The following is a 17,316-nucleotide window of genomic DNA, read 5'->3' on the forward strand; positions in this document are numbered from 1 at the left end:
ACTCTTCAGTCCCAATATTCCAATACGGTGGGGGAAACGCCTTTCAGGATGTGGGCCTGAGGTTCCTCAGTTCCCAAGTCTCTTCGGCCCTTTTGGAAATGTCACTCTAAGGGTATGTCTACACTATGGGATTATTCCGATTTTACAGAAACTGGTTTTGTAAAACAGATTGTATAAAGTCAAGTGCACGCGGCCACACTAAGCACATTAATTCAGCGGTGTGCGTCCATATATCGAGGCTAGTGTCGATTTCCTGAGCGTTGCACTGTGGGTAGCTATCCCATAGCTATCCCATAGTTCCTGCAGTCTCCCTCGCCCATTGGAATGCTGGGTTGAGATCCCAGTGCCTGATGGGGCAAAAAACATTGCCGCTGGTGCCTCTGGGTACAGCCTCACCCCTCCCTCTGTGAAAGCAGCAGCAGCCTACCGTTTCGCGCCTTTTTTCCTGGGTGAACTGTGCAGACGCCATTCCACGGCAAGCATGGACCCTGCTGAGCTCAAGACAGCAATCATGGACATTTTAAACACCCTCACACATTCTTGTGGCAGTCAATGCGAACCCGGACCTGCAAAGCCAGGCGAAGGGCGCGGCTACGCACCGGCGAATGAGAGTGATGAGGACATGGCACATCACAAAATGTTCTGTCAAACGTGCGGGCCCCTGGCGCTTTGGGAGATCCTTGCTGGCAATGGGGCGGTTCTAGCCATGAACGACGGATTTGGGCCCGGGAACACAGCACCAGACTGGTCGGGACCGCATAGTCGTTGCAGGTGTGGGTTGATGTCCAGGTGGCTGCAAACTTTTGCAATGAGTAAGGACATTTCACTAGAACTTGTGAATTGCTTTCGCCCTGCTCTGAAGCGCACAGAATACCAAGATAAGAGGAGCCCTCACAGTTGAGATGCGAGTGGCAATAGCCGTCTGGAGCTTGCCATGCCAGACAGCTACTGGATCAGTCTCGAGGAATCAATCTTGAGTGGCAAATTTAACTGTGGGCGCTTGCTGTGATGCAAGTCCACAAGCAATAAAATAAGCTGCCTGCTACCGAAAGGTTGTGAACTCGGGAATGGCAGATCATAGGTGGGAAATGGGCTTATGCTGCACAATGGATTCCTACTGTGGTGGGGGACAATAATCGGGAACCCATACCCTAATCCTTGAAACCGAGCACCGGGATACCCACTACCATAAACCCACAAGGTACTTTTTCCATGGGTGCTCTGTAAGCACTGGCTTGGTGTATCACAAGGACATTCACACAAACAACATCCCCGTTTGGGATGGCCCGGGCACAGTGGTTCGACTCTCACCATCTATCAGGACACTTAGCTTGCTGTTAAACGGGGGGGCGGGTGCAGCAAGGAATTTACATCTTCGCCAGAGCCAGAAGGAAGTAACAGTTTGGGGGTAGTGTGAAATTGCCGTGCTGGTTAATGGCTGGGGGGACGCCAGCCACCCTTGCTTCTGAGCCTGGGGTCTCATGTAAGCCATGTACCACAGGCAGCCTGGTTCAGAGTGACGTAGGGGAGGCTGTCAACTATACGAAGGCGTGGGAGCATGTGCAGAATGGTGGGTAGAGATGTTCCATTTGGCCGTTATATAGAACGAGGAATGCATAGTGTGCGACTTATTCTGACATCGTTCAGACCTCAGCCAAATCGCAAATTACGAATCTTCGATTCGTTCCTGTCATAAGGTGGTGGTGGGGCCTGGGCAGAGACAGATGGCATGCATGGGGAGTGTAATACCTGGCTGCGGAAGATGGTGTTGCAGGAGGGCTTGAACTCCTCGAACCCATGGGATGGTATTCGAGGAAGGACTGCCTAGGCAGAGATGGCGTCACCGTTCGAGGGGGAAAGACCCCTATTTTGCACACAGACTGGCTAACCTAAGTGAGGAGGGCTTTAAACTAAGTTCCGAACTGGACATGAGCAAAGCCCACAGGTAAGTGGGGAACATGAAAGACCTGGGAGATGTCGGAAACAGAGGGAGCGTAGGCTATAATGGCAGAGAAAAGGAGGATCAGAGCAAACTGGGAGGCCAAGATCAAATCAGTATCTTAGATGTCCCTATATGACAAACGTGAGAAGTAAATGGGTAAATAAGCAGGACTGAAGTGCTAATAAATAAAATACAACTATGACATTGTTGGCATCACTGAAACTGGTGGATAATACACATGATTGGAAAATGTTGGTGTGGATGGGTATAGTTTGCTCATAAGGATAGACCGGGAAAAAGGGAGGAGGGGTTTGCCTTATATATAAAAAGTACACACTTGGAAGCTGAGGTGGAATGGACATAGGAGACGTGGAAGTGTTTTGAGAGTCTCTGGTTAGTAAAAGGGGTAAAAAACAAGGGTGAATGTCTGCTAGCGTATACTACAGCCAGCCTAACCAAGGTGAAGAGGTGGATGAGGCTTTTTTAAACAACTAACAAAATCATCCAAAGACCAAGATTTTGGTGGTGATAGGGGACTTCACTATAACAGATTATGTGGGAAATATGACCAGTGGGACAGACTAATCCAATAAGTTCCTGGACTGCATTGTAGACCAACTTTTTATTTCAGAAGTTGAAAAAAGCTACTGGGGGGAAAGCTGTTCTAGACTTGATTTAACAAATAGGGAGAACTTGTTTTTTTTTTTGGAATTCTGAAAGCAGAAGGAAGCTTGAAGTGAAAGTGATCATGAAAATCATAGAGCAAATTCCTAAGGAAAGCGTAGAAGGAGTACAGCAATAGAGACCATGGATTCAGGAAGGCGGATTTTGGTAAAGCTCAGAGAGCTGATAGGTAAGGTCCCATGGGAACTAGACCTGAGGGGAAAATAACAACTGAGGAGAGTTGGCAGTTTTTCAAAGGTGACACTATTAAGGGCCCAAAAGCAACATTCCGATGGTAGGAAGATAGAAAAGTGGCAAAAAGACCCACCTTGGCTCACCACGAATCTTGCATGACCTACATAAAAAAGGAGTCATATAAAAAATGGAAAACTAGTCAGATTACAAAGGATGAAATATAGGCAAACAACACAGGAATGCAGGGCAAGATTAGAAAGGCAAGCAAAAATGACTCAAACTAGCTATGGAAAAAAGAGCCGGGCTATGGAACAAGAAGCACTTTTTACTCAATACATTAGAGCAAGAGGAAGACCAAGGACTAGCCGTAGGGCAACCACTGATGCGTAGTAAAAGGAGAGGGAGAAACATTAACAGAGAACTTGAAATGGCAGCGATGCTCCTTTAAGTACTTCTTCCGTTTCGGTCTTCACTTGAAACTCTGAAGAATGTCTAACATGATGTTGATGCTTATGGGAAGGGGGGTAGGTTTAGAACGATAAAATAAAAAAGAGCAATGGTAATAAAAATCATTAGAGAAAACTTAGACGGCCTGCAAAGTCACAAGGGCCTGATGAATGCCATCTAAGCAACCAAGAATTAAAGAGGGTATCGAGCCTCTAGCTTTACTTGGAAATCCATGGGAGATAGAGAGATTCTCAGAAGACTGGAAAAGGCAAATATAGTGCCCATCTATAATAAAGGGAAAAAAAAACAACCCAGGAAATATTCAGACCAGTTAGTTTACTACTTTGTGCGCAGGGAAGAGAATGGAGCAAGTAATTAAAGAAATCATCTGGCACACACTTGGAATTAAGTGTGAAGGTGATAGAGAATTAGCCAAGCATGGATTTTTAAAGAACATTTTTTTCTGTCAAACCAATCTGATAGCTTTCTTTGATGGATAATGAGTCTTGTGATAAGGAGAAGCCGTGGATGTGGTAACCTAGCACTTTATAAAGGCATTTGATACGGTGTCGCATGTATCCTTATCGATAAACTAGGCAAATACAATTTAGATGGCTACTATAAGTGTGGGTGCATAACTGGCGGTAACCGTACTCAGAGAGTGTTATTAAGGCTCCCATCCGATGGAAAGAGTAACACAGTCGGGTTCCAGGGGTCTGTTTTGGACGCGCTCTGTTCAATATCTTCCAATCAACGACTTAGAATTGGCATAGAAACGTACACTTATTAAGGCGATTGCGGATTATACAAACTGCCCTTGAGGAGTTTCTGGGATTGCAACTCTTTTGAGGACAGGGTCAAAAATTCAAATCGATGATCTGGACAAATGGAGAAATGGCTGAGGGAAACCAAGATGGATCTACAGCAACACAGTCAATAAAGACAATGCCCAACCGGGCTCACTTAGGAAGGGAAACAATTCAGTGCACACATACGAATCGGAAAGACTGTCTAGTGAAGGAGTTATGGTCAGAAAGAGATCTAGGGGATATAGTGACCACAGCTAAGATATGAGTTTCAACCCTCAGTGTATCTGTTTGCCAAAAGTAAAAAGCAAACGTGTTCTGGATGCATTACACAGGTGTTGTGAGACCAGTTTTCAACTAGAACTCAAGACATCGATGAAGTCCATTTCTTCCTGCCTGCTTGGCTACTTCTGCGCTGTGTTAGTGTCTTAGGCTTCTCATGATTTGCATTAGTATTGTGTATCCACGTTTTCTTGCGGTGCCACCACATCATTTCCACCTGCGCTATACTGTCAAGAAAAGAGTGATGGATGAATTAATTTCGAGACGGTCCATGAGTGAATAGTCATTATCAAACCAATAAATCATTTAAAGGTCACTTGATAATTGCACATGACCTTTATGAAGGTTAAGACTGAATATGAACTTGCCTGGTTCATCTAGTTTGGACAAAGAGAAGAGTGGGACCTCATCATTCAGCAGTTTTCAGCGGATCTAAAGAGGCCACACGAACCCGGCCCACCCCCATCCGCTGGTGGCGCGGTCCTATCCGTTTGGCCATGGGTCGACAAATTAGGAAGGAGGAAGAAACTTGTCGTCGAGCGCGTGTGCCCGCTAATGGATTAGAACATATAAGCAATGTGGCCCGACTTAATCCGTTGCGTGAGCCAAGGGATTAGTAGGGTTGGAATTTCGGAAAAATTTTCCGCCACCGTAACTATGAACAGGGTGTGAGGAAGACGGAATTAATGAATCCGTAGGGAGGATTGCTGGATCGTTCCATCTCTGGCAGATATATTTAAGGAGGTTTATTGTAAGTTGGTACTCATCAGGGGATGGTCTAGACAGTATTGTGGTCCTGCCATGAACGGCAGTGGGACTTGGACATCGATGAGCCTTCACTCGATGTCCTTCCAGTGCCTAGAAGATACTATAAGTTCCATGAATGTTCCCCATTGATTATTTGGTCTGCTTGCTGTGTGGTTAATGGGGGCGGTCGCGATGCACATGCAAATTGGAGTTCTCTGTAGCATTAATGGCGAACCTTTTATGGCGCTATGGAGTGGGAGAGCCTGAGGCAAAGTCAACGTGGCCTGCTGATTACACTACCAGAGAATATCGCCCAACACCGGCATGATTTAGAAGAGCACACCATGGAAAGTCGCGGTGCTAGTGTAGACTAAGAGAAGTACTCACAGACTGAAGCCGTTGTATCGCATTGGATTGCAAATAATAACCAGTGTTCATCCGACAGTGTGTCTACCGCGCCTGTGTTACTGTTGCGTGTTTAAGTGTTCCTCCTTGTATGATCAACCCACCCCCCCGGCTTTAATTGACTCATTTTCGCACTGTAAGCCCTCCCAACCCACCTCCTTCGATTACAGCTTGCTTTCTAGAACTAATACACTCTCGTTTTAAAATATCATCTTTTCTTTATTACTTAATTATAAAAGATCGACGCTAAGTGAGAGAACTGACATAGTGGCCCAGATGGGTTTGGTGAGGAGAATGAGCTATTGTCACGAAAGGAGAAGAACCCATGGCCACATAAAAAAATTTCCATAATAATAATAAGACCTCTTTTGGTTGGGGCTGTCCACTGGGTTGACGGTGGGCGCTTTGCACGAGCCCTCCGCCCCCACGCGTCTTCCTCGCTGGCGCTAAGAGTAGGAGCCTAAGGAACCTGTAGGGTGAGGAGTCGGATGTGTCTTGCTCTATGACAGGTAGGGCGTGCAGCCATGGCACTCTGTGATACCTGCTGTTATTTCTAAGTGCCCACCATATGCTGGAGCATTGTCAGTTGATCAACAGCTCAGCCCCAGAGTATTGCATCCACCACCACTTGATTTCCTGCTGCCGCCTCTCATCTTCTGAGCATCTCTTCCTTTCATCTCGAGCCCGTCTCTCCTCGCCATCTCGAGCGTCCTCTCCTGGTCCTCATGTTGGTCCCTCCTTCCTCCACGTTCGGTCCTTCCTGTCCTCACGGTCACTGGTCTTTCCTGTACTTACTACACGCCTTGCCACATCATTCAGATGAGCTCTTTCATTGCGGTCACTTCCATGGATTCCGAAAAACATGTTCTCGCGGTCTTTTTTTCCGGCGCCTTATCTGCGATGCCTTTGGGATGGAGTAGGGAGCTTGAAAAAATTTGCACGCATGAGGGAGGAAAAAAGATGAGAAGTATTTTAAAAAGATACATTTAGAGAACAATGATTATACTCTTTCATGGTTGAACAACACTATTCACCTTACATAGCACATTTGTTTTCACGTACAAGGTCGCATTTTGCATCTATATTGAGTGCCTGCCGGCTCTGGTGTTACAGATCACAGACGCTAGGCTCCGGCAGCAAATTTTTCTGCTCTGCATGCGGCCAATGTAAGCCATTGTCTTTAGTCTTCGCAGCCTTCATCTGTCAGTGCCCTCCTTTCCAATCCAAGCAAAGCCGTTGATGCTGCTCTTTCCTGCTAACATGCAGCATCAGAAACCACCCTGGCTGTATCATGGAATCACTGCTAAACACGCCCCTTTCCCCACCCCAACTGTGTGGTTGTAGCAGGAAAGATCCCTGCAGCCAAACGCGGAAAAAGCTCGTGTCAGTCGCCCCCTCCCCTTCCCACCCCTCTTGGCTACCCTGGTAGGAAAAGGCGTTTTTTTAGCCACAGGCAAACAGCCCAGTAGAATGCCATCTCTGTCCCCTTAAATTAAATTCCGAATTTCAACCAGTTACCATATGACTATACACTCTCCTGAGGATAACACAGCGAGATAAAGATACGGATGTTGCTTGAATGCCAGGAGTCACCAGACCAAACGCAGCTAATTTTCATGCAGTATACCAGATTACTCTACATGCATGGCGTATTCAAGGGGTCCTACCTATGGAGGACGGAATAACGAGTGCTGCCCAGAAACTTCGGCAAGCTTGGAGTACGTTGGCGGAAGCTTTGCATGGAGATGGTTACTGCGGGATGGGCGAATCCTCCAGGGCACACTTTGTAACAGACTGTTTTCCAGTTGAAACATAATATACTGGCCCGCAATGCATCCCAAGTCCTCAGACAAAGTTAATCATTGAAAAAACTGCCGCTTAAACCTTGCTTATATTTACAAAGGTACACTCACCAGTGTCCCTTCCGATGGCGATGTTTTCTGTCTGGATAGTTGAACTTGGAAGGGGCTGTTGAGGTAATTCGTCAGGGTCCGAGAAAAATGCTCCTGCTGTTGGGGAGAGAACCGAAGTGCGTGTGCTCTCTACAGCTCGGTCCTCCTCTTACTCTCATCTCCCCTTGTCGCAGAATCCTCCGCCATGGCTGCGGATTACCACCCCCACTGGGAACCCACAGACAGGTGGCTTTTTTAGGTAGTGATGGTGACCCCCGTAGATATGCGCAAGCTCATGTAGAAGGCCGCAGGTGTTTTCGTGCCCTATGCCCTGAAGCTTTCCATTTGCTTCTATTGAGTTTTCTGTGAGGCTTGTTGCTGAGCTCTAATAACTGTTCGGCACGTGGCACGATACTGAGTCCCTGTCTTTAGGGCCCCGATTTTTTCTGGCTTTCATGTGGGGGTGCCTTGGTGGGGAAAGAAAAAAATTTTTTCAAATGTTTTTTCATTTCGTCTTTTGAACCGAGTTCTGTTAAGCTTGGAATCCGTCTCCCCGTACAGCGATCAGATCCAAGTACCTCCGGTGCAGTTCCATTGCGGAGCCTTTTTCTGTTATTCTCAGGAGACTTGCAATTGTTACCTGTGCTGATGAGCTCTGCGTGGTCACCTGTGCTGGTGAGCTCTCCACGCTGGCCAAGCAGGAAATGAAATTCAAAAGTTCGCGGGATTTTTCCTGTCTACCTGGCCAGTGCATCCGAGTTCAGATGGCTTTCCAGAGCGGTCACAATGGTGCACTGTTGGATAGCTCCCAGAGGCCAATACCGTTGAATTGCAGCCACACTAACCCTAATCCAGCATGGCACTACCGATTTCAGCACTACTCCCCTCGTCATGGAGTACAGAAATCGGCTTTAAGAGCCCTTTATATTGATATAAAGGGCTTCGTTGTGTGGACGGGTGTAGCGTAAAATCGGTTTAATGCTGCTAAATTCGGTATAAACGCGTAGTGTAGACCAGACCTCAGTGCGCCAAGGTGGGTGAGGTAATATATTTTATTGGGTCAACTTCTGTAGGTGAGAGAGACAAAAGAAGTTGGTCCAATAGAAGCTATTACCTCACCCACCTTGCCTCTGTAGCCTGCAAAGTGAGCAGCACTCTCTCAGTCTGGCATTGAAAGGCTACAGAGTAGAGATCACATAGAGAGAGAGGCTAGAATTCTAGTCACTTTCCATTCTGTGTGGAAAGCTTTCACTACTGCCCTTTGCTGAAGAGCGAAACTGGGTAGGTTCCTTTGTATCAAGATCTCTACACCTGAAGGTAGCTGCACAGGCAAGGTAACCATAATGGTATTATTCAGGATGAATAGCTTCCTCTCTGTGTGCATATCGTGGGGTCATGATCAGTCCCTGTGACTGTGGGCTCTGAACGTTGATATTTGCCATAATAATGTAGGCTATGTTAACATTCTTAAGCAGTCATAGAGAGTTAAGTAACTGTGGAGCTTTATCCCAGATGTCTGAATTATTTTTATTTTATGTTTTCATTGATCAGGCATGTGGCATGTTATGTCTTGTTTAGATACATAGATAGACTGTTGTGATTGTCTAGTCTGACCTCCTGCATAACACAAGCCATAGAATTTCATTCAGTGATTCCTGCATCGAGCCAAATAACTTGTGGCTGAGTTAGAACATGTCCTCTAGAAACATTTCCAATCTTGATTTAAATGTAAGAGCTTGGCTGGTGTGAAAACATCTTATTGGCCTTTGATGAGAGCACTTGCCCAAATGGGACACCTGTCAGCAGCAGAGTACATCGGCTTTGAAAGATAACAGGCCAGATTTCAACTGCAGTGATACCAGAGTAAATCCAGAGTAACACTACAAATTCCTGTGGAGTTACTCCAGAATTATTCTGTTGTACCTTAGATCAGGATCTGGCCCAGTATATAAAATATATCTATAAAGCAGACTGAATCTTCAGAGTTAACAAAATACTGATAATTTTACTGTGTGTGTTAAATGGGTTCAAATAACTTTAAGGGCAGGAAGCTGGCTCTGTATTATAAATAATGCTACTATTTTATATTTTACGGATTTTTTTTCTCTCACTCCTGTTGGTGCTACAGAGTAATGTTTCAGCTAAATCCTTAGTCTGTTTACAATGGCTGGCTCTCTTGAATTAAATACTTTATTCAGGTTAATCATCCTGGGGGTTAAGAAAACCTTATGAAAGTATTATACGAGTTCTGTATCAGACAGGTGTGTGAAAGAAGAATTCACGTAGGGGCCTAAAGAGAAGTGTAATCGGGGTGCTTGAATTCTCATCACTTTTTTATGAGCTGCCGCCATGTCAAGATTTGTTCCGTCATGGGATGGGGAGGAGTAAAGCCACCTTGTGGTTTTCTCTTTCTCCTTAAGATATTGGCAGCTTGGGCCAGCAAGTCTGAAGCAAATTCTTTCTCTGGGAAGGGTAGAAGAGTAATGCTGTGATAGTTGCAGTAGTCTCATTTGCTGCCTTTGTTTCCAAAGCGGGAAAATAATGCCTTTTTGCCTGTTGGCCAGACTGATGCTGTTCTCCAGACGATATTGAACAGTGTGTGCAGCCATTAGCAGCAGCTGATCTATCACCTTCTTCCCCGCACCTCCTCGCCCTTTACTTCCCATGCTGAGTCCTCGCTCCTCCCTCCCCTCCCTTCTACATGCCGTGGCAAGCCAGGAGAGAGGGGGAGCCTGCACACAGAGTCCTTGCTCCTTCCCCCTCCCTCCTGCCTGGGGCAATCAGCTGGCTTGCAGTGTTAAGGGGGCAAGAGGGAGGAGTGAGGACTCAGCGCACAGGCTCCCCTTCCCTCCCCTCCACCTCCTGCCCAGGGCAATCAGCTGGCTTGCAGCACTGGGGAGGCAGGGGAAGGAGCGGGAGCCTGTGCGCCGAGTCCTTGCTCCTTCCCCCTCCCTCCTGCCCCTGCAACACCGCAAGCCAGCTGATTGCCGCAGGCGGGGTGGGAGGAGGGCAAAGGTGCTGATCCGTGGGGTCTGCCGGTGGGCAGGAGGTGCTGTGAGGAGCAGGGTGCGTAGGGACGCTGCCAGCTATGGAGAAAGCAGGCAGCCAAACAACATAAGAGTGGAGCATTGAACAACTTTTAATGAGCATGTTCCCTAACTGATCAGCAACGTAACAACGAAACAACATTAACCAGGATGACTTAAAGTGAGGAGTTACTGTATATATAATGCTTTGGTGGTCAGTATCCTGATCGATGGGACTGAAACATGGCCCCCACTGTCGAGATTAAAAAGATTCATTCAGTACCATTCAGATTAAGCATCTTTGAATGATCGAAAACATTGAATGGTAGAAATTCAAGCCAAATGAAGGTACCTGTCTTCCAGTTAAGAAGGTCCTGTGCTCTCAAACAGTTACCCAGTGCTCTCTAAGGTGGTATGGTCATTTGTTCCAAATGCCTACCAACTTCTCTGCTATTATCATTTTCGACCTTGACCCAGTGAATGCAGGATGGGAAAGATCTCCTCAAACACACTGGCCAGACAGCATCAATAAACACCTGTCCCTCATAGGTGTAACATGCCAGATTTGACACAGGACAGAACATTATGGAAGCACATGGCCCCTACACTGCTCAAGTGACAGCATGAGAACTAACCTAAGCCTAAAGATAACTGGTGCAACTCCATGCAGACACAGTACTTGGAACGGAGCAGATAGAAAGGTCCTGAGTTACCATGAGCAAAAGCACAATTCGCTTAAATGCTGGATCAGTCTCTAAAGTACATTTGTCATTTTACAGTTGTGGTGTTCAGACCTGTATGTAAAACAAGACAGCTGGGGAAAATCTTTGAACGCTTTTAATTAAAATGCGACTGCTCATCTGGTCTAACTATACAGATAATGTTTTATGTATGCAAACATTCTAGTTATCTTAGTGCTAAGCTTCCAAAATGCCTAGCTATAAATACATAGGGCCAGGAGATTTGCCTAAGTAAAGATAAAACAAGGATTCTGGGATTGGATCTTTTTTTGTTATATGGATGCAAAAGATCAAGCATTAAATTATTTGTACTTCTTTGTCAAATATACCTTGTTAGCATCTAGATACCATGAGGGCTGGAGCTAGATAAATATGCTAGATACATAGGGGGAGAGGTGATACAACACCTACAAGAAATTAGCCAACTAATAATGGGTAGGTTGAGACGTAGTTGGGTAGAGCTAGAATGTATTTATCTAATTTTAAATATATATATATATAATTATCTATATTTTGAGTGTGTTCACCCTCCCTTGTCCTTTATCAATATGTTTCTTTCCCCCTTAAATTGTAAGCTCTTTGGGGCAGGGACTATGTGAGTAAACAGTGCTTAATGCATTGTGGGTACTACCCAAATCCAAATAATAATGATTAATAAGTACAGCTTTTCTTTAGCAGTGTTCAGGAGTTTTATTTTCTGTGGGACATTAAGAGTAAGATGGAATGGATGGGCAAGGAACCTTCCCCTCATAGCTAGTGCCTCTGGCACAAAAGGGAGGGTACACCAGCACTACAGCTGGGTACAGGAATGGCAGCTCATGTAGATGTATCTACACTAGCTGTCCTCTAGTTAGCTTGCTAGAAGTACCAGTGAGGACACTGTGGCACAGGCTTCAGCATGAGCTGCCCACACAAGTACAAGCCCAGTAGGGCCAGGCAGTCCCATGCAGCCGGCACTGAAGCCTGCGCCTCCACAGCCTTGCTGCTGTTTTCAGTGAGCTAACTAGAGGACAGCTGGTCCGGGTGTGTCTACACGAGCTGCCACTCACGCCCCTGGCTGTAATGCAGATGTACCAGACAGTGCTCAGGGCTAGTCCTAATGCTGCGCCTACCTTGCCCCAGCCAGCAGAGCTTGTTACAGGAGCCATGCTTCCTTTGTGCACTCCAGAGTTCCAAGGGTAGGGGATGCCTGCCTCTGCACTCTCACCACATTGGAGCTGCATGGGCCCATAACCACTGGAAGGAAATCAATTTAAATTGCACGTGGACTGTTTTGGGGGCCAGAGACTTCAGAAGGGCTAAAGACGGTCATGGAGAAAGGTCCCAGCGGTGATAGAGGCTGTGCTGGGGGTTCTGATCTCTCTCTGCAACACAGAGCAGCACGCCATGAAAACTTCCTCTACTCCCTCATAGGGGCAGAAATGGCTGAGGGGCTCATGGCTATTGTGTCTGATCCTATGGGTGCATTGGCCAAATGCCCCCTGAAAAGGGAGTCGGGGGTCGGGGGCTCAGATGCCTCTGCAACTCTGAGGCTGTAGTAGCTACTGTGCTGGGGTTTCCATGGAGAATTCCTGCATAAAGTCCATCTTCATCTGTGCTTCGCACAAGGGTCAGGATTGGGCCTTCAGCAATCAGGACTCTGTACCTGCAACAAGGCACTTGCTCCTGACCAAAGAGAGCATCTATTAGAGAAGCACGTGACTCTTTTGGGAAGTTTGGGGGTGCCATGTATTTCAGTCATGATTCACAATTATGAATTCCTCCTCCTCATTTGTTACCTTCTCCCAGAAAGTGATTAAAGTGCTTCACATCCCCTGATCTGTTTTGTTTATTAGGCTCTGTGGATATCCTCCATTTTATGATGAAAATGACTCCAAACTCTTTGAGCAGATTCTTAAGGCGGAATATGAATTTGACTCTCCATATTGGGATGACATCTCAGACTCTGGTATGGAGCTCATTTAATTCCGATAGCCATGTCTTGCACTTTCCTTCATATTACTGATGTCTACCATGCATATTTTCCAAGGGTGAAATTTGGATCTCCGTAGTATGCCTAACTCCTGTTAACTTGAGGTCAGAGGGAGCTATATGTTCAACTGAGGGCAGGATTTTAACCCAAATATTTTTTAAGCATCATGGGAAATTATTTCCATGAGAGCCTCAAATTAAGTCCTATCTCCTCCCAGTGTCAGGCATAAAGCACCCAAACTTGACTTGTAGAGAAGACCATGAAATGAGAATTGGTATTCAGCCCCAAGAAAACAACATACTTTCATTTTTCCAGCACATCTGAATAAAATGCACATTTTCATCTGTCTCCAATAATAGAAAACAAAATAATTCAGCTTTTTTTCCTGAATGTGTATTGCTGGCCTGATTGATGAATCTGTGCAGTGTAAACAGGAAAGAAGCAAACCCAGGAAATCAATGGCTTCCAAATGAAAATGGCTAAAACAACAAGGAAAGAAAAATCCCATCAATCCCCTGGGAAGGGAGGGCATGCAGTCTAGTAGTTATAGCACTAGGCTGGGAATCAGAAGTTCTGGATTCCATTCATGAATCTGCCAGACTTGCTGTTTAACCCAGGCATGTTATTGAGGTATGTGTACACTGGAGTTTGAGGTATAATTTCCAGTTTGGACAGATGTACATGTGCTATTTCTGATCAAATTAGCATGTTAAAAATATCAGTGTATCCGGCACAGCACAGGTGGCAGGATGGGATAGTCACCCAATTATGTACTGGAGTCCCAGGCTGGATTGTGCTTGGGGCAGCTAACAACTTCCTAGTGCTACACAATTTCATACTGTGTACTTCTGGTGCCCAGATACCACAGTGATGGTAGAAATCCATCCAGAGGAAGACTTAGGGAATTTAGGAGCACAAAGCTGAAAGTCAGTGGGACTTTTCCTGAGAAATCCCTAGAGTGCTTTTGGGAATCTCCCCCAAATAGATCAGATTAATACCAGGAGCCTAAATCAAGCCACTTCATTCCAAGTTTGGCTTCTCAGACAAGCAATTAGGTCACATTTTTCAGGCTGCCCCAGAAGCCTTTGATGTCCTCCCTTCAATGGTCTTCTCTCCATTTAAAAGTCTGCTGAACACACACTGCTTCAAGCCCAAGTGAGCTGATCACATTCACCACCTATCTTTCTTATATTTGATATTTAAAAAACTGCAGCCAAAACATTAACAGAACCACCCAGATGTGACTTGACTGAAATGAGTAATCACAGGCTCTGTCACCCTCCTTCTTCTTCTTCTCCCCATAGCCTCCCTACTTTTTGTCACCCTCCCTCATGGTTCACATTTAAAATGTAACACACAAATCCTTTGGGGCTAGTGACTGTGTCTTCTGTGAAGCTGCTAGCTTACTTCTGGGGAGGCCTATTAAATAATGATTAAATGGTTAAAATAGGAATGTGGAGACTTTTAAATATCTGTCTGACCTCTCTAATACAGAGTTGGAATGCTCAGTCTGTGGACTCAAACTTGATAATTGATTCCTGTGTCTTTATTAATTAATTATTATTATTATTATTATTATTATTATTATTATTATTGATCTTGCCTATTGGGCTAGTCTTATGAAAGGCAGACTTCATTTTGATGAAGGTCCTGTATGAGTGGGTGGGGGAAGGGGAAGAAAGTCATTGTGTCATACATCAGCGTTATTAAGACGAACCTTTAAATACCACTGTGTGTCCTTGCTTCTCCAGGCATCAGACCAATTGCTTTTGCTTATTTTATTTTGTTTTTTACAGCTAAAGATTTTATTCGGAACTTGATGGAGAAAGACCCTAACAAAAGATATACCTGTGAGCAAGCAGCCCGGCACCCATGGTAAGCAACTAAACACATGACTTCTGTTGCAATGACCTCAAGAAATGAGACTTTTCTTTAATTTGTGTGTACAAGAGGGAATGTTTGCTCCACTATGCCAAATCAGATATCAGGAATGGCAATATACAAAAACCTGTAGGAGAGCACTTCAACCTCCCTGGCCACACTATAGCAGACCTTAAGGTGGCCATCCTGCAGCAAAAAAACTTCAGGACAGACTTCAAGAAGAAATGCTGAGCTTCGTTCATCTGCAAATTTGACACATGCTCTGGACTAAACAAGACCTGGGAATGGCTTGCCATTACAGAACCAGTTTCTCCTTCCTGGGGTTTTCAGCACCTCTACTGCTCGGAACAGGGCCTCTCCTCCCTGACTAATAACTCAGTTATCGCTAGTTGTGTGCTAGCATTATATATTACCTGCCCCGGGGCAATTTCCACTACTGGTCTGACGGTGGGTATTTCACCCACGAAAGCTCACGCTCCAAAACATCTGTTAGTCTATAAGGTGCCACAGGATTCTCTGCTGCTTTTACAGATCCAGACTAACACGGCTACCCCTCTGATACTTTATGCCATATACTAGCCTTTGCTGAGTAACTTATTGCTGCAACCCCTGTCTTTGGCCCCTCGTTCTCCCTGCTTCTTCCATTGTATCTGAAATTAGGCCCTGAACCTGCAAAAACTTTAAGCTTGCCAGCAGTCCAATTGAAATCCTTGAATAATTAGTTAATTGCTGCTCTCAGTTACTTATACTGCTGCAGTGGGGTTGCATCAGCATGAATCAATGCAGAATTTGGCCATTTTGCTAAAACTCAGATTGAAGTCAATGGGATGTGATTAAAGTTAGTCATCTGCTTACTTATATGGCCCTCATCCAAGTAGAGTCTGAGCACCTAACAACAACTGAAAGACTTTACCTCACAACACCCTGGTGAGACAGGGAGATATCATCCACAATTCACAGGTACAGCGTAGACTCATGATATGTCTACACTGCTTAAAAAAAAGGTATGTTCTTAACTGGAGTTAGCTAATCCATGTTCGCAAATTCGGGTTAAAATAGCAGTACAGACACAATTTGGCTAGCAGCTGAAGCTCAACCCAAGACTCCCCCTGAAGTGACTATGTCTTCACCACTATTTTAACCTAAGATAAGATCACACTATTTTTGGCAGTGCAGACGTACATGCTCAAGATCATGCAAAAAGTCTGTAGCAGAATCAGGACTTGAACCCACATCTCCTGAGTATTGGGCTAGTGCCCTATCCCTTAGGACAGTAGTTTTCAAGAGGGGTATGTGAGCTCTCATCAGGGCATACATGAGAAAAATCCTGTAGTGGCAGACAACGTACTTTATTTCATCAGACTTGGCAATCTAATCATAGATATATTATGACTCTATCTCAGATAGGGGTATATGGTAGACTACATTATTTCGAAAGAGGTACGCTGCCTGTAAACCACTGCACTAGGCCGTCATTGTAAGCACTCAGGGGATCAGGGTTTTTAATACAACTCCTTTAGGGAAGGCAAGTTTGTGCTGAGAGAAGCTGCTTTTGAGGATTGTACAATAATGACAATAATTGCAATGAAAAGGATACTGGAATCAATGACAGTAGAAATCCTTTTCCACTCAGGAACATCACAGCTACTGAAAATATCATTGCATTCATAAGGTTGGATGGCACCCTGACCAATGTGTTCCCTCAGCACCTGAAGTTCATCCTGCATGTACACTTAGCCATTTATAAAGTTGCTGAGCTTGAACAATAATAAGTTCAGTAGCTTGATTTACTGCAGTACTTGTCCTGTGGGGCAATTGGAGCACAATGGGCCAAGTTCTGCACTCAGTTACATTGGACAACTCCACTGCAGCAGTGTACTTGAATGTAGAATGCAGCCAAGTTACAGCACTGGCATAAAATGAACATGCAGAGATGTTAACATAACAGTCACTTGCTTCGTCTATCTGGAACATGGAAATTCAAAAAATAAGCTCTGATCTCTTGAGGAGCAGTGAACTTTGTTGTTCAGAACTGCTCTCTCTGCAGACTTGATCATAGGTCTGTAGCATACTTGTCTAGGTACCTGACTCTAAAATTGGATTTGATGTGTAATATCCTTGTAGCACAATTTGCAAATTATGTAGCTTGGGTGCACACCACGTTATCCATTTAAAAAGCATGTTAAGTTTTAATAAGGCTTAAAAGTGGTAGCATGGAACAGATTCCTAGATTAGGATTCAGAGTGTTTGGTATCCTTCGCTGAAGTTCATTGGTGTGTCTGCATTTTGTTGTTACTTTAAATTCTGGGAAAGAAGAA

The 17,316-nt window shown here is 45.1% G+C and overlaps 1 protein-coding gene across 1 annotated transcript in view; it reads left to right on the plus strand.

The window, feature by feature from the left end:
* The window catches only part of CAMK1D (calcium/calmodulin dependent protein kinase ID), a 422,396-nt gene that overhangs the window by 389,295 nt on the left and 15,785 nt on the right, over window positions 1-17,316 (plus strand). Inside the window, exons 7-8 of the mRNA XM_032798304.2 lie at window positions 12,981-13,093; window positions 14,914-14,992. Of these exons, the coding sequence (XP_032654195.1) occupies window positions 12,981-13,093; window positions 14,914-14,992 (192 nt within the window). The remainder of the gene's footprint in view (window positions 1-12,980; window positions 13,094-14,913; window positions 14,993-17,316) is intronic.

The sequence above is a fragment of the Chelonoidis abingdonii genome, chromosome 1 (genome assembly GCF_003597395.2).
Source record: "Chelonoidis abingdonii isolate Lonesome George chromosome 1, CheloAbing_2.0, whole genome shotgun sequence".
In the NCBI taxonomy this organism is placed as follows: Eukaryota; Metazoa; Chordata; order Testudines; family Testudinidae; genus Chelonoidis; species Chelonoidis abingdonii.